The sequence below is a fragment of the Nothoprocta perdicaria genome, unplaced genomic scaffold (genome assembly GCF_003342845.1).
Source record: "Nothoprocta perdicaria isolate Ctin4 unplaced genomic scaffold, notPer1 scaffold_38, whole genome shotgun sequence".
Lineage (NCBI taxonomy): Eukaryota > Metazoa > Chordata > Aves > Tinamiformes > Tinamidae > Nothoprocta > Nothoprocta perdicaria.
In genome coordinates this window covers 3205914-3228677 of record NW_020455621.1, presented here as the reverse complement: position 1 = coordinate 3228677, position 22764 = coordinate 3205914, and the positions used below count along the sequence as shown (strand labels likewise).

Genomic DNA, 22764 nt, shown 5'->3' with positions numbered 1-22764 from the left:
ATAATTATTTTCACACTACAAAATCCAAACAAATAGGTCAATATGAAGACAAGAAAGATTCTACTGAATATACTTGCACATGTTGCTGTCTAATTAGCAGCCTGATTCCTACCTTCAAAGTCCAGATATGCTTCCAAAATGTCATTCTACAATTTCTTTTTGCTGTACCTATCCAGTAGCTTAGTGAAAACTCAGAAACCAAATAAAATGTGTAGTATCAGGGTGTACATGTTTGCTGCCATTACACAGTCTTRCATAAAATAGGTTGATTTATATGCTGCATTCTGTAGTCTGAAACAAATAGTCTTGCTTCACATTAAGGGTGCGTTTATAGAAGACTTGTAAGGGAYCAAAACACTTAGTCATGAATTATTGATTACCTATTTCCATATTGCCAGATACTATATCTACTGGAGGCATTTTCTCCTGGTACACCACAACCATACGTATCACACAGTCCTGATGCAATGAACATATTTAAACAAGTCAGTTTTCARAAGCACTGGAATGGCTTTGGAGTCCTGGAGGTATTTTCAATCATATGCTTGTATCAGATCTTAAAGGATATTCCATCATTGGTTTATTTTAYCTCTCACTCTTAACTGGACATTTAAGGTGGAATTCATTTCACTTAGCCTAGATTTCCACAGTGACGATGCCAATGGTTGCATTGGTTGCTTAGACCATGCCTCATAATTAAAAGAAAGAAATAGGATGTAAATCGTCATTTCTGTTCTAGATTTGTACACTAACATGGGAAGAATTTAGCTCCAAAGTGTCTTGTTCAATTAGTTAGAAGGGGAGATCAAACAATTAGCTAAGTGGTGACACCTCAAGTCAGGTGACTCTCAATTTCTGTGCTGCCAATAATTCTGATTCTAAGTCACTAGGATCAGAATTGGCCTAAACTATTTTTGAAAGCAAGGATTAGGTATCTAGATTGGTTAAACCTCATTCAGCTGTAGTTCTTCAGAAATGGAGCATCTTGAACAATTTATATAGGCTCCAATTACATTGTGTGAGAAGAGAAAGGGATTCTATCCTTAAAAGGGTATTTATCCTGCCTTAAATATGATGTCTAAGACAGGTGGGATGAATCACCCTGTGGAAGTGCTACAGTTGAAGTGGAGACAACTAACATTTGTCAGACATTTGTAACATTTGCTATATATCTAACATTTAGATATCTGTCGTTGAGATGAATCCAATTCTTGTGTATATTTAAAATATTTTACAATATCTATTACTCAGTTATTATCTTATTATCAGTGTCCCCTATTCAAGAGAGAGAACTCATCACGTGTAAAAGGGATCTGAACATGTTATAAGTAGGAAAAATATCTCCAATTATTTTTAGGGAGATACAAAATTTACAAAATTTATTATATGGGGAACTTGGCTGTATGAGCATTCATGATCCCTAATTTCAATTCCTGGCAGCAGCACGGCCTTCCTGTGGTTTTCATGTAAGTCACTTAATCTGTGCTCCTCATCAGTTCCCCATTTGTTAAGAGGAAGAATGATACTTGCTGATTTCACTGTAGTGTTGAGARGAAAAATCCATTAATAGTCATGAGGACATCAAATACTATGGTAATGAGSGGCATAAAATTACACAGAAATCACCAGCCGTCTACTGCTGCAGGAAATCAGCTTTTGAGCAAAGTGTGTCAGGCATTTATATACTACTGTAATAAAGGCCTGAGAAATACAGGTAGATAAATAATTGCCAGATTCACCAATGAACCATATATTTCAATGCTGATTTGAAAAAAAAAAAAAGATCTTTAAAAATCATGATTTACATCAAATCACCAGCACTAAGACAGCTAAAGGTACGTGTACAAGGCAGTCATAAAACATTGTGTGAGTGTGTGTGTGTGTGTGTGTGTGTGTGTGTGTGTGTGTGTGTGTGTGTGAAAATTACATTCTGCAGTAAACCTTGCCCTCAGTTTGTGAATTGTGCCACTCAACCCAAATCTATACCTCTAATGGAATAAAATTTTAAGTGAAAAAATCTCAGCTCTGCTTAATGGTATTTCTACCACATTATGAAGTTCTTTCATGCAGGCTTTGTTTATAAAGACTTGTCAGGGCTTTTATAAATGATTTTTATAAATTATAATAAATTATAGTATGACACAGACATGGAGGCTGGATAAATTTAATCATTTATTCCCTGCTCCTCATTTTCTAGATTGGGGTGGTATCCCTTTGAGTCTTAGAATGGTACCAAGAGATTCAATCTTTTGATACTCTAAATCAGGTAATATAATTGAAATCATTGGGCTGAAACAAGAATAAAGCAGGTTTAACTAAGGATCACAGTTATTTGCAGCTGCATTGAGATTCAGATATTAAGACAAACCCAAAATGGGTGCATAAAACCTCTGCAAAATGCACCTTATGAAAACAGTGCTTACTTGCCACGTTATTTAATTTGCAAGTCATGCTTCAATATGCCTTATGCTATTTTATTTTTACTTTCACACATCAGGCACGTATTCTCTTCTGCCTTTTTTTTCTCATACTTAAAATCAACTGCTCAGTAGTAGCCTCCCAGGAAACTGTGGACAGAAGTTTACTAGTAGATGTAAAACCAAAATTTTTAATCTCTAAACTAATTTGATTACTTGTTTCTTTTAACTGCATGTAATTGTCTCAGAGGAAAGAAAATCTACTTTCTGGAGTCAGATTGTTTTTACTGCTCCTATAAATCAAATAACCATCTGTGTGTCTTAAAATTAGATTATGGAGGCTATTAGTCCATAATGTAGACTAAGCACTTTATTTATACATATAATATACACATATGAAAAAAAATAGCTCCATAATGCAATTAGGCATCTAAAAGCACAAAACTCAGCACCCATTGGACTAGTAAAACTTACAAAAGTGGCATCAGAAAGGAGACTGAAATTATAATGAGATGAACTTATATTACAAGCCTACAAAGAACAGGAGATGGAAACTGGACTTCTTACCCCTACTTTATTTTTCCTACATTGGCGGACTCCTCTGCTGGCCCATGATTAGATGAGAAGCATCAGCAACTTTTTGCTCCCTCAGGAGCACAGCCCACATCACAAAGGACAACAAAAGAACTGCTGTAACTTTTTGACTTTGTCATTGAAGAGAAATACTTTAGGTGGGAAACCCATGGCTGTAGCAGTGCAGCACAATCCATGGCTGAAATGGAAGAAGAGCAGAAAGAGAAAGGACAGGCTGCAGTTTGCAGAGTGGCATGAAAGAAATGAGGAGTAAAAAAAAAAATAATGAAAAGAACAGTGAGAAGGGAGGACACTTAAGGATGTTTTCAGGAAACCAAACTGAATAATGAAGAGATAACATGATCTAAGGCCTTGGCAGTGAAGATCATGTGTGTATGTTACACTGTTTTCAAACTGGTGGAAGCTTGTGGTCTTCTGCATATACTCATGAGATGAGTCTGAACAGACCAAATGCTGGAGATTAACATTCAATTCCTTCTGCCTCTTGTGGAGCTCCAATCCATATTCCTTTCTTCCTTAGAAATGACAGAATCACCAAAGCTCTAACAGATGCAAAGAAAGCTTAATCTTTCCAGTTGATACTGTTACATTTTGTGCAGGATCCACTRAAACTAGAGACTGTCTGGCAGGAATTCCACTTCCCAGGTCACCAGAACAGATAGTCACTCTTCTTTTCTGGTTCAACAAGTATATACATATCCCATGAAAATGGATGAAAATTCACCTGACAGACAGAACATATCTCACGTTTAGATTCGTATATCCAGCTGCAATGCTGAACACTGGGGTTAAAATCCATTCTCTGAATCAAATAAAAGGGGTGTTTCTTTATTTGTGTTTTTGGAATTGCTGAAGTTTTTCATTACTATTTTTTATAGGCAAATAAACAATGAAAACTTGGATCCTATATAAATATATATTTTTTGACAGGAAAATAATACCCTTTAACTTAATTTTCAACACAAACACTTTCTCCCTTCTTTCTCCCCCATGTTCATTTCAGCTGCTAAATCAAGAATAAAATATCCTTACTTATTTAAATCACAGACAATATGGAAAAAAAAAAGAAGGAATGGTATGGATGTCCTCTCTATGTCAAGAACACAGCTGAGGTACAACATAGCTGAGGAGCCATTATATGTCATAATAGTTGAGGATTCCGATTATACGTCAAATTAGGAAAGAAGATGGTTAGGAGACATTTAAGGCAGAAGAGAAGAAAGACAAGTCACAGATGTTGAAACGGCTGTAAAGTTTGTAAAGTTTGCTGTGTAGGCCCAGAGTTAGGAAAAAAAATATATATACATACATATATATCTATATATATACATATACATACATACATACATACATACATACATATATAAAGGGGATGAGCAGTTAAATAGAGTAGTTCAACCTTAGGGAGACATTTTTGGGGCATGATGACAAATCCAAACAGCAAACTACCTGAAGTGAACCAAAATCTGAGAACAGAAAGAACAGGAGAGGAAACTGAGATAAGCACGTAGGCATCACTGGCCTTCAGGTAGGCTGTGTGGAAGGGTGAAGTCAGTGGAGGCAAAAAAGTCGGAAAACACAAGCACAGGAAGTTACTCATGAAGATGCAAATAAATAAGTCTTTTGTTTAGTAATTATGAACTGAAATTATTTAGTAAAAATTCATGCAGGACTTTTTTTTTTGTACTGCATATGAATTATTTTTCCAAATGCAGTTACCCAAAATTCTTGACCCACAGATACTTCAGAAGCACTTTGTTGCTCATGTTTAGCATCTTCCTGCATGAAACTACTGATTATATAAAATTAAATTTCTTTTTCTAAAGTGAGTAAATAGCATGTATCACTCACCTTAAAACTGACTTTATATTAATTCTGCAACATATACTTTAAAATTAATTCTTAAAAACAAATACAGTCACTAGTATATTTGTTGTAAGCAAAAGTCTGAGAACCTTCCCCCTGCTGCATACATGTTTTTAAAAAGCAAAACAAAACTAATAATTTCTGTCCTCACTGCATTTTCTCTATACTAGATTCCCTTAGCTCCTAAAGTCATAGTTCACAGTAAAAGTTTGCACAAGCCCACATCATTTTTGAACAGAACAGGGATGTGCATCTGCCGATTTTCAAAACAGCATATTCTGTTACCTTAGTTTCCCCCAAATCACACCAAAATATGCAAAAAATGCACTGACAGCCAGGCTTGCCCTGATTCCAGGAATATAAACACCCACAACATTTCTAAAGAAAAAGTGAGTGGTGATATGAGTTGCAGTAGCAGCTGATAGGAGAAATCTGTTAAAATTGATCATTCCCCTGTCAAAATACAAAAAAACTGGCCGATAGATTCYGCAAAGTTGTCAGACCAGATGATATAGCAGGGAATCACAGCTATACGTTACTTAGTGGCTTCTTTCCCCGCTACTAGTGTGCCATCCGTTTCATCTGTGCTCTGACCTGTTGGGGGCACTCAGGTATAGCTGCATATTGCTCCTGCATTATTTGTTTTCCCTTCCCGTCTTCAGATGTAGCTACTATTTTATTCATGAATCACAATATTCCATTTAAACAATTAAACGAGATTTTTTTAATCACTTTGGGGAGAAGGAAAAGGGAAGTTTCTCAGAGAGTCATTAGGGAGACTCAATAACAGTGCATTGCTAGTCAAATTGCTATGGTTGGATATTGTAGTATTCAGGTCTGAATTAAAACGTTCTTTCTGTTTTCGCCAGTAGTGCCTTGTTGAATTACCAGTGTATTTGACCGTATTTACTGCATCTTTATTATGTTTTTGTATGTAGCTTGTACTGTCACCAAATGTGGATCCACTTGCTTTTATTTGCAGAGATAGCCAGCTTAACAGAGCACCAGATTACTGCAGAAGTCTGGGACTTCTTGTGCTGTGTTATTGCTCAGCTATCTCCTGGCTAGTAAATCTTTCACCCCATTCCTGAATACATCTCAGATACCTGTGAAATGAAGCAATTAGGTAGGGAGTAGGACTGCCTCTACTATGCTAGGGGAAATTAAAGGATTATGAACAACTGAAAAAACAGAAAAAAAATCAACAATAAAACACTTCTCAGAGCTAAGGACCTAGCAAACTGCAGGGTTTACCCTTCTTGGGGCAGGAGATGTCTAGGAGATCCTCTTCGCCTTGTACAGAGTTTTGCAGAGTTTTATGAAGAGAAGGATTTAAGGAAACCAATCAAAGCTGCTGAACTTGTTTTTCTGCATCTGCTCCATCTTAAAATGTGGCAATAAACCAGAAAGCAGAAAAAGAATAATGATCCAAGACATGAAGAAGCCTTTTCACATTCACCAGCTCTGGAAGAGGCTTGCCTTTAGAGGCTTTTCTAGGTCAGACTCTCTGGCACCTTCTCAGAGAGACAAGTATCAAGTGGAGTAGCAATCTGTTCTTAGAAGGGTTTGTGTTGCATTTGAAATCAATTACTTGGGAAGCCAGTTATATGTGGGAAGTTAGGTACCCAGAATATGTATCTTATAACAAAAGAGCTCATTCTCTTTTTATCATTGCACGAGACTACGCTTATCTCCATAAATTCTAAAAATAATTCCTTTTTCAAAAACTGTCCTGTGAATCAGTCAAACACTAGTCAAATCTTAGAAAATTCTCATCTGGAAAGAATTTCTCAGAAAACACATCCTTGTGCATGTGATGGAACAGACCACCAAGGGGCAACATGGGAAGTTAATGTGTTAAGTTAGGAAGTTAAAATTGGGACACTGCAGAAAGTTTTGTCTTTTTTTGACAACTGTGTTATCATCATAGACTTGCTCTTCAGCAAATATTTGCATGATCAGCAACTCATGACATTTCAAAATAAATGTAAATCTTTTTTTTTTTTTCCTCAGCATTAGCACTCATTCAGTGCTTACGTTTAGCTAAATAAACAGTTTATTTAGATAGATAGACAGGCAGACAATTGCTTTCCAGTGCTTTGATCCTACAAGCTACTCAATACCTGTATTTCCTACTGCCATCAACAAAAGTGATATATGCTCAGTATTTATAGGAACAAACACCTGACAAACAAACAGTAGAGACTACGGATTTTCATTAGCAACAGTTGCTTGATTTTAATTTCACTGAATTTTGTTTGATGATGGTAAAAGAGTTGATGAAACAGACTTCTCTAAGGCAATTGTCTTGGTGCTGCATGACATTTTGATTAAGTATCAAGAGTGATACAAAATTAACGTGCCATATACTAGAAGATTAAAATTTAGTGATCTGTCAGGTCTCAAAATACAATTATAAATAGGTAATCATCATCAGACAGGTGTGTTTTCCAAAGAGGCCTGAAGGTATTGATTCTTGGTCTTATGCCACTTAAATTTTTTATCAATGACTTGGAAGAAAATCAAGAACTTAAAGTATCATAGAGAAAGTTTGCAAGAAATGAAGAAGTAGTAATGAATAACACAAGTTTATGCTGCAAAGCCATCTGGACTGCTGATAAACTGTCTTCAAACAAACAACTTATATTTCATCACAGGGAAAYGTAAAGTTACTTTTCAAAGAACAAACAATATTGTTGAAATTGCAGATTGTGGTTTCTGTCTGATGTGGTGGCTAGATGGTGTGATGGACTGGTGAGCTGAATCGGAGCTGTGCCTGTCCATGTCTGAAAGCACTAAAGCATCTCTTAGATGAATAAACAGGAATCTCTTAGGAGGAAAATTAGATTCCTTCTCACTKGGCAGTCTGTGATTACTTGGAAGCTATGAGTACACTGGGTATGTGCATTTAAAACTATTTTTTTTGTCTGAAAAATATTTATCTGACTATCTGCTTGACAAGCTGACTCCATTTTGTAGTACAGGCAATCTAACCCTTTTCAGGGGCATAGTGGCTTTCGCTGAATCACATTCACAAGCTCAACCCATTGCTTTTTGCTAAGTGCTCATTGTCTTCCGATGGCAAGTAGGGAAAGGATATGCAAAGGATCTGGACATCGAGGAATGGGAGTGTACTGACAGAATGGTTGAAACAAAGAGAATTTTCTGTCCTGCATGACTGAAAGTTATAAGAGGATATAATGTCTGGAAGTGATTTCTAAGCAAAGCATGGACTTTTTTCTAGGCATTATACTCTAGTTTGACAAGAATTAATTCAAAGAAGTCATGTAATCTGGATTCTAAAGGAGATCAGAAAAGATCATTACAATGGTCCACTCCATTATTATAATCTGGCTTTATGAGCTTTTTCAAAGTAAACTTAGATTAAATATGTATCAGGAAGATACATATTGTATCTTGTTATTCTTGTGTATCCTTGTTATTCTTGGACTATTGCATGGGCTTGAAGAATATATTTGCTAGACAGTAATGCTGAAATTGTAAAGTAGTCAGAATTAAGCAAGGTTTAAATTAATTATGATTTTTTTTCTATCTAGTACACATGACAACAGAAAAAGACATTAAAGCTTTTTTTTTTTTTTTTAAGAAAGACATTTATTCCTATAAATAAATATGGGAAATAATTAAACAGTTATGTGAATAAAGAATTTGCCTGAAATTCATTAAAAAAAAMCTTTGTTTTTGAAACAGTTTCTCCCTAACTATCAAACTGTGGTCYAATTTCTAGCAGATGCTACTGCAAGACTCATTACAATATTGCTTTTGTGAGGGTGAATGTAATTGCAGTATTCTTTATATTTGTAAGGGCTTGTGAAATAATTCAAGTGACATAGCAACGCTCATTACTTGCAAAGACATTTGTAAAGACTAATGATAATCACTGTATCCAAATATCCAGTTAGAGTAGCCATTTTCAGTGAAAGGCAAATCTTTATAGGTCAGATCTATGCTGCAAAACATCTTTCCATCTACATTGTTTTATGCTCCTAATCCATGCCGCGAAACATTTTTCATCTGTTTAGGTCAATAAAAATGTTTAGTCAATAAAAAAGGAGTAATTCCATTACAAAAGCCTGAAAATTACCAAAAGTATTCTGCGTGGCAAAAATAATGTGTTTATTTTAGCAGCGGGTCTATGATTATAGAACTCCTTCTCAGTTCACTCTTTTCAAGATTTCTCCTATTATTAGATACAGATTTGCACTCTTAACTCTTTTAACCTTTGTTTTCTAACTTTCTTTTTCAAAAAAAAAAAAACATAAAAACAAAACACACATACACACACACTCCCATGCTCAGAGCTATCAAAYTCGGCCACCTCTCTTCAGTCCTCAACCTCTGAGTTTACCTGTTTGCTCCTTCCCCTTTCAAACTCTCCCTTCTTTCCTCTCTTGCCACTCTGCTCTGCACAGTTTAACTCCTTGGCAGCTCACTTATTACAGCCCGTCCTTTATTTTCAAAGACTCTCTAGGCAGTTTCCTTACTTAAGTCATTGCCCTCCAATCCTTGGTCCAAAGTTCCTTGTCACCTTTATCCCTCTGACCTTTSTTCCTACTTCTACTTTCTCATTGCCTAATCAGCTCCACCTCTCCTGCTTCCCCAAGCTCCATCCCTGGTATAACTCTTCCCTGTATTTCCSTGGCCCAGACAATTTTAGTAATAATTTCTTTTATTTGCTCTTCCTAAATCCTCACTCTCAACAGAGCCCTTCTATCATTCTCTCCTTGGGAATTRCATGGCCTGTTTTCTTGGCTTTTTTTTCATGCCTGTCAGTTAAATCCTCCCACACTCCTTTCCAGGCTGCCTTCTCACCGAGGAGAAACCGAATCCCTGAGGAATTAGGCTGACTTTCCATAACAGCTGAAAAGAGACTCTGACAGGGAGAACACTGAAAATGTAGAAAACTTACCAGCACTCCTACCTATCATAAAAATAAACCTGTAGGGGACTGAAGGGGAATGGAGGAGCAAAAGGAGATTCTAGACAATAATGTCAGATCTAATACCTAAGGAAGCAGACTTGGACTGGACATCTCAGGACCTTCTCCTCCCTCTGACACAGACTTCACACAGCTTTGCCCGAGTCCCTTGGGGCTAGATTATCTAAAAGATGCACTGATACTCTGACGCACAGTACATGAATGCCAACCTGTTATGTCCTTGCTGCCTGGAACCTGCAGCTCTGTGTTGGGCAGTCAGGCTCCACAAACAAGACATTAGGAAAAACACACTCAAAAGATGGGGTCTGCTTAAATTTCAGRAATGCAGAGTATTCAAAAATGTAACTTGCCTTTCAAAATGTAAGGCTATATTCTCAATATACCTGCACATCAGTTTTAGTATTGGCAAAATAGGAACTGGTCTTCTCTGTGTTACAAAAGCACGTCACTTAAACTTTCTCAAGATCCTTCTTAGAAACAGTTCTGTGAGTACAAAGCGCATCTATAATTATGAACAAGAAACATACCTTTAAAAGGGACAAAAGAAAAAAAAACAGAAAAAGAGAAGGATCCTATTATGAGTAGCTGTAAATATCAATCCCTTAGACTATTTGCCTCTCTGATGTTTTAGAGAGCCTGTTTACTGCTGTAGTCCTAAGCTGAAAAGCTGTGGCAGATAGCAGATGTACCAATTAATAACCTGTCAAGGYTGATGGATAGAATGAAAAAAAAAATCTCATGTATATCTCCCATGTGCTTTTTTCTCCACATTTAAGGGCACTGGGGGTCACGAGACACACACTGTCTCCCYGGAGAAAGCCGAAACTGTCTCATTAGCGTCTATCTTTCATGACATGGTGACGCCGCCTTTGAGATGCTAACTCACCTGCTCTTCCCCCAGAATCCTGAAGTGATGAAGCTCTTTAATCAAGGAGTCTGGACAGCCAGCTGTTGGGGAGAAACAAAAACAGGCATTTTAGAGCTCCCTGTCAGTGCTGTCTCAGTGTAAGAAACATGGATACAGAAAGGATACAATACACAGATTACATTAGATAAAGAAGATTTGAAAGATTAGCCATGATTCTGCTGGCATAAGGAGGCTGAAAAAACATCTACCAAATAATCCTTCCACATTTCTGAGCACACCTACTAGAAAGGTTATGTTCTGTGTATTCTAGCCRTTTCCCCAAAGGGCTGCAAACCAAAAGCAAGATGAGAATCGCAGCACTGTCTGCCAGATATCGCCAGCCCCTTACTGTAAGCCAACAAGCTTGTTAAAAGAGGATCTCACATCAAAACCTTGGAGCTACCCAAAGCTGAATTCTGATTCACATGCCAGCTTTGGACTCTTTTCTAAGTGTAATGCAGGTTTTCCCTGATTCCCTGAAGGACTTCACAGACTCTGCAGGCCTCACAGATCACTTTACTTTTGGCTGTCACAAACACAATCCATGGCACAAACAAGCAGTTGTCACCCATTGATGTCACACACAGACCAACTGCATAGGCAGGGGAAATATTTGCCAAATTTAGCATTAGATGAAGCTTGATTGTTACAGACATTCACTTCTTTACAGGCCAATAAGAAAAAATATGTCTCTCGATGTCATACAGTTTACTGACCTGTGAGGCTGTGATGAAATCATAGTTAGTAGCAATGAAATGAAGTATTACTCACTTCTGTAGACTAYTACACTGTAGACTACTATTTCTGGCAAGAAATAAAAATGCAGACCTGTGAAAGCAGTTGGGGCTTTATTTTTCTTGCCATATATTAAGAATATACACACAGATGTGTGTACACACAGATGTGTGTATACCAAAAAAGGTGTAGAGTACTCCTTCCATAAAAGGAATCAAAAACATAGCTTTCCCCAGAACGTGGGAGGAAGTAAGATTTTTATCAGCCTGCTTTTCTGATGACAGACTTATGAAGTTCTTTTTCACCCTTACGGTATGCTATCAAAAGCATGAAATTAATTTGGAGACGGTTGTCAGGATATCTCCATCAGCAGTGTGACTTAAAGACAAAATCAGGCATGTCTTAAACTCACAACTTATGTTGGTGAGGTTGTATTTGGGATACAAAAGAAAAACAACCTCCTATCTGTAAACTGAAAAATTGAAAAGTCTGTATAGACACAGACACAGTTATATTAGTTTGATTCTAATGGTATGGCTTTACTTATGGAATGGATTTAAATGTTATCTAAAACAACATGATGCTGGTAAATTCTCTATTGCCATTCAAAACGTAGTAAGCTCCATCAGCATAACTCCATCAGTGAACACTTTAAAGGCRCCAAGGATTAAGCATAGAGTAAGAAACATTTATTAGTAGCTTATTTCTTGCTAATACTACTGTTTCTTCCCATTTAATAAATGGGATCTCCTGATAGCCTTCTCCCTGTCCATCTCTTCTTTCCCTCACACACGAGAATATTTATGCATTTGAATGCGAGTTTTATCTCTGTGGGTGATTCATTTCTCATGACTTTACCTTCTTACCTTCTAGGACCATTCTGCATCACCTTATTTCTTCCCTCCTCACTTGCCTCCMTGCTCAAGCTCTCACTGTTTTATTCAAATTCTTCTCAGTGTACCTAAAGTCATCATTACTACCTTCACCACCACTTCTATGCAGCATTTTTTCAGTCTATTTTCACTGGCTTTTATATGTCCATCCTTCAGCTCATTGAAACTCTCAATGTATCTGCTGCTCTGCCTCACTAACTTCTTGGACTGATCCCAGAGCTGTGAACTTCTCTGTGCTTCAGATCAGAACAGACCATAAAACACAGATCCTGTTCCTTATCCTCAAGACCTTACATAACTATTGATTTTATTTCCTTTATGCAATTTTCACTGAAAAAGATATGCATTGATTGTACTGTTCCCTCCCTCTGCTTTTTCTAATCTTTACAGTTTCTTCCTCCACCACCCATTTTTCCTTCCTCTTATTTCATTCACTACATCCTAAATATCATATGCAAGTGTTCACTTGTTTGGTTGCTTGGATAGCAAGAACTCTTTCTCTTTTTGTTCCCTTTGAAATCCTATTTCCCTAATGCCTATTTTTCCCAGAAATCCACCCGATTTTGCTCTCCCCTTATATAATTTATATGATCTCCCAAATGTGAACTGTTCACATATATCCTCTTTATCTCTCATATAAGAGACTATAGACACCCTGGAATCAATGATGCTTTCTTTTTTAAAAGTTAAAAGTATGACGTAATCTATGTACATTTATTATTAGTGTTACTACATCTGGCACTATCTCCAACAGAATATTTTCCGCAGCATGTTTTCCAGAGAGTTGCCTAATCCAGTTTTCAATCTTTTAAGTCTCTAGTCTTTCTCTGGAACTTGAAAACTGATTAAGTAACAGAATCTGAAATCACTAAGAAAACAAGGAAGAGATGTAGCATAAGTCCTTTCGGTCCCTACAGTTCTTCACATTGCAGAAGCAAATTGATTAAAAAATATATTTTAGGAAAAATGTAGGAATAATGAGGAAACATGATACAAAATAAAGTAATATCAAAACATCTTTCTCTCTGCATATTTTTGGATGTATTTATCATACTTCCTATGCCTAATTTCTTCTGCTCTGTATGCAGACCTTTGTCAAACGCATTCCAACACTGTGACCTATTTTCACCAGCTATCTGGTGGCTCTCAAAAAGCCTTGGGTGATGTCAAATTCTGGCACTGTGACTTGAGACAAAGGTTGTAGACAAGTAGTCATTCTGTAAGCAAAAAGAAATGAGACCAAAAATACCTATTTAGCTGAAAAGCACTACGAATGTTTCACCGCCTCACTCACACAAACACGCATATATTTGCCAACATATATGTATATATGCAAGCAATCACAGAAATTTGAAAACTATTATAACTTAAGCACAGTACTCGCTGGGTTCACAGATAAACTTTGTGCATCAAAGCATAAAAGAAAAAAAATGGATTTAACTTTCTGATGCACAACTTGCACTTGCCACACAAAAGAAATACTCTGCACTTCACAGATTTTTGCTGCTTTGTGTAGGATGCTTCGAGGATTAGTTATTATGTTCTCTATAGTAGTACAGAGCCCTTATATTCCATAGGCCCAATAATTAACAAAAGTTTTCATTTTCCCCTTCCTACTCAATGATCACTCAGAAATATACAGGTTTTTATGAAATTTCCACACATATACACCAAAGCATAGTAATATTTAAATAAATAAATCAATAAAAATTAAGCACTACAGTAATAAAAGGCAGTAATGCAAAAGCCTGAACAATTGCCTTTAATCAGAAGCCAAAACTCTGGGTGGAAGACATCTGCAGACTGATAAAAGGACAGCTAAAGCATTTATTAGTTCCCTCTTTCAGACGAAATTCAAACCTAAGTGTTTCATATGTTCTTGGCTACAGTGACTGTTACAGGTTTTTGCCTGCTGCTTAGGCAGAATGAGAAGTAATGAGTATGAAGTCGGGGCAGATCTTTAGTTCTTTTATACCACTTTTCCTCTGATGTAACTCTATTGACCTCAAAGAAATAACATCTATAAAACTAGGGAGGTGGCATAAGAAAGAGGCCCRAAAGTCTCAGTAGGAAGCTAATGTAAGAACGAGTAATACCAAGTGCACAGCATCAGGAGCCTTAAAATCTCACTGCGAATAAGAGTTTTGTTTCCATTTAAAATYTTCTATCACATCCCAGATTATTAGTTCTAGTAATTTTCTTGGTTGCTTCATTCCCACTTCACATTATTAATTTAATCCACATGCTAAAATAGGAAAGCTACACTTTGTGTATGTATACAAGTGTACATTTAAAATTACAGAAATTTGCAACTGCTAGTACTTCTCTCTCTTCATAAAGATATTTTCAATTTGTTCACATAAGGAGACACAACTCCAAAGGCAAAGAAAAAAGCAAAATTTAAGACGGTCAGATGAAGAAGTAATGTCTTCTAACATCATAAATCCTCTGAGCTGAACTTCTCTGTACATACATTTTCAGTTACACTTATAATTAARCTATGATTCCAACCACTACCAATTTAATTACACAAATTGTCTATACTTTTTCTCAGACAGAATTAGCTTCTGTTTTTGTTTTTACTTGAAATTAATTATTTGTATGACTTATGTTCTCCAGTGAATAGCCAAAGCAAAAATTAAATCAACTCTTTAATATTGCATAAAATGGAAAAAACACAGTTGAAAAGCTTGAATACAAACAACTGAGAGGCAATGCAAGTGTCAGGGTGCTGGAGATGGATGCAGTATAAGAATGTTGCTTCCCAAATTCTGCACCAAATGGAAATCCATGTTGGTCATAAATATAGTTTTTACTGTGGGGGCTGAATTCTCTCCTCAGATATAATATCTTCAAAAGCACCTTACAGTTACAAGCATTTCTACCTATACTGTTAGATTGAGTATTATAGTTTATTTTCTAGCAAAGATATGTAGCAGTTTTTCATGCCTTGCCTTCTACCTTTCCCCCAAAAGTATATATGGGTGAGATTCACTTCACTGAACCTCAGCATCTAAAAAATAGTTATCTAGAACTAATACAGTGCTCTCATGTTTCCTTTATAGTCAATGGAGGGGAACACGCACCCTCATAGCGTAATGCTTCTTGTTTGCAATAGGTCCTTTTATTGGGTCTATTTCTCTCCATTAACTACAGAGTCTAAGGTGACTAGAGAAGATATACACAACTAACTTTTAAAGCCAGATGAAATCAATTTCACCCAGCACTTGCAATCCAACAAGTCATTTATGCATATGCTTCGCTTATATGCTTAAAGTGTTCCTCTCATGTTTAGCTTCTTGCAAACGGAGCACTTACATTACGGACACGGCATAAATTCCACTTCTACGTGCTTATAATTTATGTCTGCATCAACCCTTGCTAATCCTGAAAAGTACATACCCTTTAGTGAGTGCTGAACATAACCACATATGAATATCTATCAGTGTCCTTCAAAGGATTTCTTTCCTCAGTTAGCTAATTGCTAAGCCAAACTTGCAGCTGAATAATGTTTCAGATACACGAGACTAACCAGCTATTTCATGCCTAGAAAATTAATGGATGAGTGTCCCTTTTTTCTGATTTGTCTAAGCAAAATTACTTGAATTGAGTGCAGATAAGGAAAATGTTTTGTGTTACAAGCAACCCACAAAATATAAATATTTGGAAATACTGTCCTGTAAAGGCAGTATTTGCAATATGGCAACAAAACAGTGACCAGGAAGGAGAGGAAGAGTCCAGCACCACACTGTGTGTGATAAAGACAGGACCAATAACTGGGAGAAAACAAGGAGCCAGGTCAGACTTTCACAAAACACCCAAGCCTGAACAGGTTGGGAATTCGATAATTAACAAGTGTTTGTTCCCTTTCGCACTATCCCAGCCTCTTCCAAACTGGTTACTAATTGCAATAGTGATGTAAAAAACTATCTTTATGCTGCTTGTGTCTCTCTCAGTGAAGAGCAATCCTGCATTGGTGACTTTAAGGGAACAGACAACAATTTTGAAGCAGTAAATGACTTCATTTTATTTGTGCTAATTAAATGTTCTGATGATGTGGGTGACCTTTTCTCATCCTCAGTGCTAAGGGAACTCGAATAAAGGCAAAAATAAGAAGAGCATATGGCTTACACAAATATTTTATTGAAAAACAAAACAGCTACTAGGAAGAATATCAAATATGTAATTTACAGACCATGAGCCCATAAACCTATCTCTGACATATTGGTTGGGCTGAAAGTTGTAGAAATGTCTTCTCAAAGTCCCACAGGAGGGTATCATAATAACCATTGTTACTTTTTTTTATTGCAATCTTAACCAGCAGTAGCTTTTAAAGTAGCTTAGCAAATTATTGAGATTTTTTACTTTTTTACTAATGAATTTTGTGAAGTGACCAAATCTCATGTCCCATTAATTTGTGGATACACGGTGAATTTACAGATATCACTCTTCATAGAGGAAAGGCTTATCTTTTAAGGGATGAACAGTGACAAATTGGTTCTATGAATAACTGGTCATCTCAATCACAAAACCTAGCATTTGCAAGTCTTAAAATAAATGTCTTAAAATTTTAGGTGTTAAAATTTTGTCCTTGCAAAGCCAACAGGCACATGTTAGTCTGCAAAGCTCAGCTTTGCTGGTGGGTAATGCTAAATGTGAGGGGGAAACAAACCGTATTTGCATGTGGCTTTTGTACCCACAGGTCAATAACAGGAAGGTCTTCCCTGTTCATCCTTAGAAATCTCTTTGAAACTACAAGTAATGGGGTAATTCTTCAGCCTGTGCAAACTGGCATAGTTACAGTTAAGTCCACAGTGCTTACATATGCTCATACCAGCAAAAGAACTGGTTTTGTGCACAGATTTTAATATTTTGTTAAAAAAAAATGCCATGTTTTTAAAATGTAAACAGCTTACTCCACAATAGAAGTGGAGTTGCTCCTTTTTCAAATTTCAGAATTAAATATCCTTTTTCTCCTGAATAATACTCTTGTCAAACAGAATTATGGTCATTTTGCTATGTCTTGACTAACTTCCAACAGCAAAAGTTAGTAAAAAGTTTTACATTATTTTGGGAATCAAACAGACTAGTAAAAATAGTATTCAAGAAAGCGTCCTGAAAACTTGACTGGCAAGACAGAATATCTGTCGGGCTCTGAGTTTACCAGAGATGTTAGTTGCTCAGCTGAACCTGTTAAATTCCTTTTCGTATGTACTTCTTAATTTCAAAATCAATTAGGGACACAGAAAGGATTTTTGCTCCCCTGTTGTACTTGTGTAATAATTCTGCAAAGGGAATGCACTAGACATAGAAAAGGCTCACATAAAGTTTGAGTATTCACAGCAAATAGAGCATCTCAGATGAATTACAAAAAATTCTGTTGTGCTGTCTTTCTCACAGTGCACACAGCTCTGGCCTCTGCAGTACTACTACTGTTTTCTTTCATTCTTTCTTTTTTCTTTCTTTCTTTTTTTTTTTTTTTTTTAATGCTTTAAAGCCAAATGACCAAAACTAATGAACCATGTTAGCCATTTCCTACTAGGTTCTTTCATTTAATCTCTACAGCAGAAAGTATCAGCAGGAATATTGACCTGACATTTTGGTTTAGGACCAGCTTGCTTGCTTGCCTTTTGCATAAGGTAATATTTAAAAGAGCCTTGAACAAAYACTGTTTACTTCTCATTGGAATTCCAGCCCCGAAGTGCACTGAGCTGCACAGTGCCAGTGTGGCAGTGCCTGTTATTTCTGGCAGTGTATGCTGCACTGCTATATGATGAACTATSCAAAGGGCCCCTCAGAAGAGGAGGAGGTTGTTTAAAAATAAATCCAGCATTGCCCAAGAGATGTTGACTTCTTAGTGACCATGCAATAGAACTTATTTGACTTACAGATTCTACCATCTGGTTGTCCAATATTCCTGTCTAAATTATGGACTTTAATTCATCCGGGGAACTCCCAGAAAAGTTAATTACTATAACAYTGATATAACAACATCTAGCCCATGCTGTCTACATGTAATGGAAAACTGAAGAAGGATCTTTACTGCTCAAATACATTAGCTCCAGAAGGAGACCTAAGAATAGGAGAATTCCTTCTTTCTCTTCAGGTTACTGACTTACATCAAACTAAAGCAAACTTTACARGAACAAAATCACTTCATTAAGAAAACTTACTTCTACAGCATCTTCATAACATCAATGAATCAGTAAATCTCTAAGTGTAATGCTCCTAATATTACACAGGTGAATTACCTTTTTTTAAAATTGAGATATTAGAGAGCTGCTCTTAACTTCTTCTGSAACACACAATAACTTCTGCCATAGAAACTCTAACAGTGGAAAGCTCATGGCAGGGATCTGGGCTGAAATGAGCTCTTCACTGTTGGTATACTGGGTTTTTAGCTCAATCAGCTCAATTCCTGAAAGGTTTTCTCATCTTTTATTCAAAAAGTAGTTGAAATCTCCAAAGCAAACCCTGTTCTCTCAAATTCCCACCTTCATGCTGCTAGTGGCCTTTGATGATGATCAGTCCTTTTGAGAAGGCAAGTGAGAGGTCAGGAGCTTTCAGCATGTGGTAGAGACTTTATAAGAGAGGAGATTGTCTTCACAGGGAAAACCCAACTACCATTGAATAAAAGTCAACACGAGACAAAAATAACTGTCAAAGTATTTCACTTGCCAGTTACTGAAGGGCAAGTCTTGAAAAGGCCATAATTTCTGAATGCCAGAATTAAACAGGTGCAATACAGAAAGCACYAAAAGGTTTCTAGGCTAAAATTAAAACAAAGCTCAGACAGCAGTTTTCCAACTCATAGCTTGATAATAGAAGCATAGTGCAAAGTCCATATACAAAAGTATAGTACAAAGTGAAGAGAATCAGATATGGAGAGTAAATATATATATATCTTTTTTTTCAATTAGAAGTTGGAATAAGAAAACTTCTATAATTCTGGGGATGAGAGATAAAACACACATTGCAGTAAATTCCCTTGTCACTAAAGCACTCATACTTTACCAAGTGAGGCTATCACACAGACTAGGTAAGTAGAATAAGTTATTGTACTATAAAGAAAGCTGTGGCCAGATGGGAGGGAACAAACACAATTATAAAGACAATTTTGTAATTCTAATTACAAAACCTAGTATTAAAGAAATTAAAATGCATTTTTTCAAGGCTATTTTTTTGTCCACAGTACAAGAAAATCAATATGCTAAGCTCACGAAATATTTGACAGAAAAAAAAAGCTGCATACATGTAGGTCTTGCTCTCTTAGTCACACATGCATAAACATGCACAAATTTCCTCCTGGAGAATAGCAAACAATRTTCAGTGATCCGGAAACAGCAATGCTTTCTTCTGCTACCTTTGGATTTTTCGCCCCCTTTTTTTTTTTCTGCAGGGATATGATGTCACTCTGTACAAACAGTATATATAAAAAAAGCAATTCCTTTAATCTGTGCAGCATTTATAAGAGCCCAATACRAGCCTTTCCCTGAGAGCTTAGACAAATATTTAAATTGCTACATAAATGGCTCAGACTATAAGACAAGGCTAGGCAACTCTAAAAATAAATGTTCATGGACAATAAACCCATCCAACCAAACGAGAATTTTAAAAAGGCATGGAATATATTATGTCTCACAGAATTGTACAGATATAGCTGAACAAAGATCTCTTTTTCATAGATATCTTATGACAGAAAACAATGTCCAGAGTACTTAAGAATGAAGCAAATGTCTAAAAGTACCATGCACTCTCTAATGGAGTTAAAATGTCAATTGTTACCTATTTATAACATTTTTCTCCCTCTCCCTCAAGAGCAATACATTTATGCACATTTTATTACGCTCTGGAATGGAATATGGCAAAGTTCCACTTTTCACAAAACGAGGACAGTTCTGCATTTCACCTTAATCAGATCAAATTAGGGCAGGTGGTAACCCTGCAGGCAATATAATTATGAAAAATGCCTGTGTTTCAATACAAACTGTCCTTCCAGTCTCRAAGTTTAATAGGACATCATAGTACAATCTTTTTATATTTTACTGGCAGCTCAGAAAATATAAGYCCACAGAGGGGGGTTATATGCTGCTCTGATTTTTGCCTCTGGAAATCCGGAGAAATAATACATACGTTCTTCAATATTTACACTAACAAAGGAGGTAGAGTTTGCCTCTGAGTGCAAATGCTGGTATGGGATTAAAACTAAAGTTAAACACAGGATAAAGGAAATTAAGTCACTCTCTACCCAGGACTAATTCTAATAACATTGTCCAAGACAGGCTAATCCGGTATTACTAACAGTGATTTGTGTTTCTACCATAAAAAACCTGACAGGCGAGCATAAATAAAGGAGTTCATGCTGCCTCTTTGTCTAACAAGAAAGACTTGTAAAGATCAGAGAGGTTCCCCACAGATGCAGCGTTGAGGATTTTCCTGATTTTATATTTACATACTGTCCTATTTCTGAATAGATCACTTGCAATGAATAGCTGGTGAAATACATTCAAAATCAGCTGAAAATTTAATGCAAAATTCCATTCTCCATTAAAGGGATAATACAGCCAGGTTCATTTAGAATATTACTCCTCTGAAGACACCCCGAGCACYGCAATAACAAATGTTATATCAAAGATGCACTCAGCAACAAATGCAATAYGAGTCTCTGTGAGGCAATTTTTCAGTATGTCAGAATTATAATATCACTCCATGGAAAGAAATTAAGCAGCACAAGCTTGTTTTTTGGGATCACTTTATTAGCAATGCAGTGTTTTCTCATAAAGAATGCTTTACTTTGGATCTGTCAATGAACATCAAAGATGGCCCATCCGTTTTTATGGAGCACAACTTACTATTTGCCTATGAGACAAAAAAAGCACTTTAAGATTCATGTCTCTTTCTGTAGCATTTCAAAAATAAAAGACCGAGGATAACAAAACAAATCCTGCCCATCTTTTCTGTACTAGTTCAGTCCGGTGAGCCTGGTGAATTTTTTTTTTTTTTTTAATCAAGAGTGGTAACACTGAAACAGCCTTCCCAGAAATACTAGTTAGCGAATGGTGAACTACCTGGTAGAGGTATATCTGTTTTTAAAAGCCCATAGATTTCAGTAAAGTATTGAGAAGTATTTTTCTCCAGGTAATCATCACATTGACACATGAATCGGCTTAATTTTGTCCCTCCATTACAAAGGAAACCTCCCYGTTGTTAGGGGCTTTGTGGCCCGCGGGTGCTGGAGAGGCTCTGTCCTTGCCCTGTGACGGCTGCTGCGCTGGCACCGCGCTCTGAACCTCCAAAGCTGCTACAATTTACCCCAAGTTCAGTGGCTGCACAAGGCCAGGAACGCAAGGGAAAATGGATGTGCTGCAATTTCCTGGGAAGGGGCAGAACCGCACAGCTCAGCATTGCACCACCCCTGACTCGTCCATACACTGAAGTGAGTTAGTGCAAGCCATTTCATGAAATTATGCTAGCATTTAGTACTGAGCAGCTGCTGCACCACACCAGAAGATACTCCTAGTCTTTACTTACATGGCCACAAATAACTCGTGCACTAATCCAGTGCAACCATGTACATATTTTATCTTTACCGCTTTAAGCAGRGATATGCTGTACCTTGCAATTAGTTAATCTTGTTCGATGTTTTTTTCTATTAACCTGCAATAATTCCATTATCACAATGGCTCATTACATCCTCATTGAATTAGACACTCAATAAGACACTATTTCTTCTAATATTTGAATTACCGAGCCCATATCTAAAGCAGACACATTTTTCCCCTGCCACATTTTTTTTTTCTCCATATTCTTTCAACAGTGCTGACTTTCCAAGTTGTGAATTTGAAGCCAGAATAGGCAGGCAGAGGAGCAACACTCCAAGCTGACCCACGGGATATATAGATTTTTTTTTTTTTTTTTTTTTTTTTTTTTTTTTTTGCAGGGGGAAGGGGGTTGAGGCAGGGATTTGTCCCTTTTTTTCTGTTCTTTCCTTCTTTGGGTGGGTATTGCTGCATCAATCATTTTCAAATAGCTAAGGGAAAATCTCTGAAAATTTTGTACCCATTTGAATTCTAGAATCCCAGAGCTTGGCCCTACAAATGCTGGTGCAGATACTAGAAAACAACCCAGGAACATTGCTGACGCTGCTATTGACACGAGTGCTTAAGCACATAGATAAGCACATAGATAAGCCCTATCAGAGCAGGCTCCCCTGCTGCCATCCCCTTCCCCAGCAATACAGAGCCCAGGCATCTGTCCTCTCTGGTTTTGTTCATGTGGTACAAAATGGAAAGTCAACTTATTGAGGCTAATCATAAGGCTGAGGTTTTTTTTTTTCCCATGGGATTAAAAAGCTCACTTGACTTTGCAGCATTTCAGAAGATGACTGATTTG

The 22764-nt window shown here is 36.8% G+C and overlaps 1 protein-coding gene across 1 annotated transcript in view; it reads right to left on the bottom strand.

Moving 5' to 3' along the window:
• Window positions 1-22764, bottom strand: part of PRKN (parkin RBR E3 ubiquitin protein ligase) — a 544832-nt gene that overhangs the window by 104438 nt on the left and 417630 nt on the right. The window contains exon 8 of the mRNA XM_026044722.1: window positions 10724-10785. Coding sequence (XP_025900507.1) covers window positions 10724-10785 — 62 coding nt within the window. The remainder of the gene's footprint in view (window positions 1-10723; window positions 10786-22764) is intronic.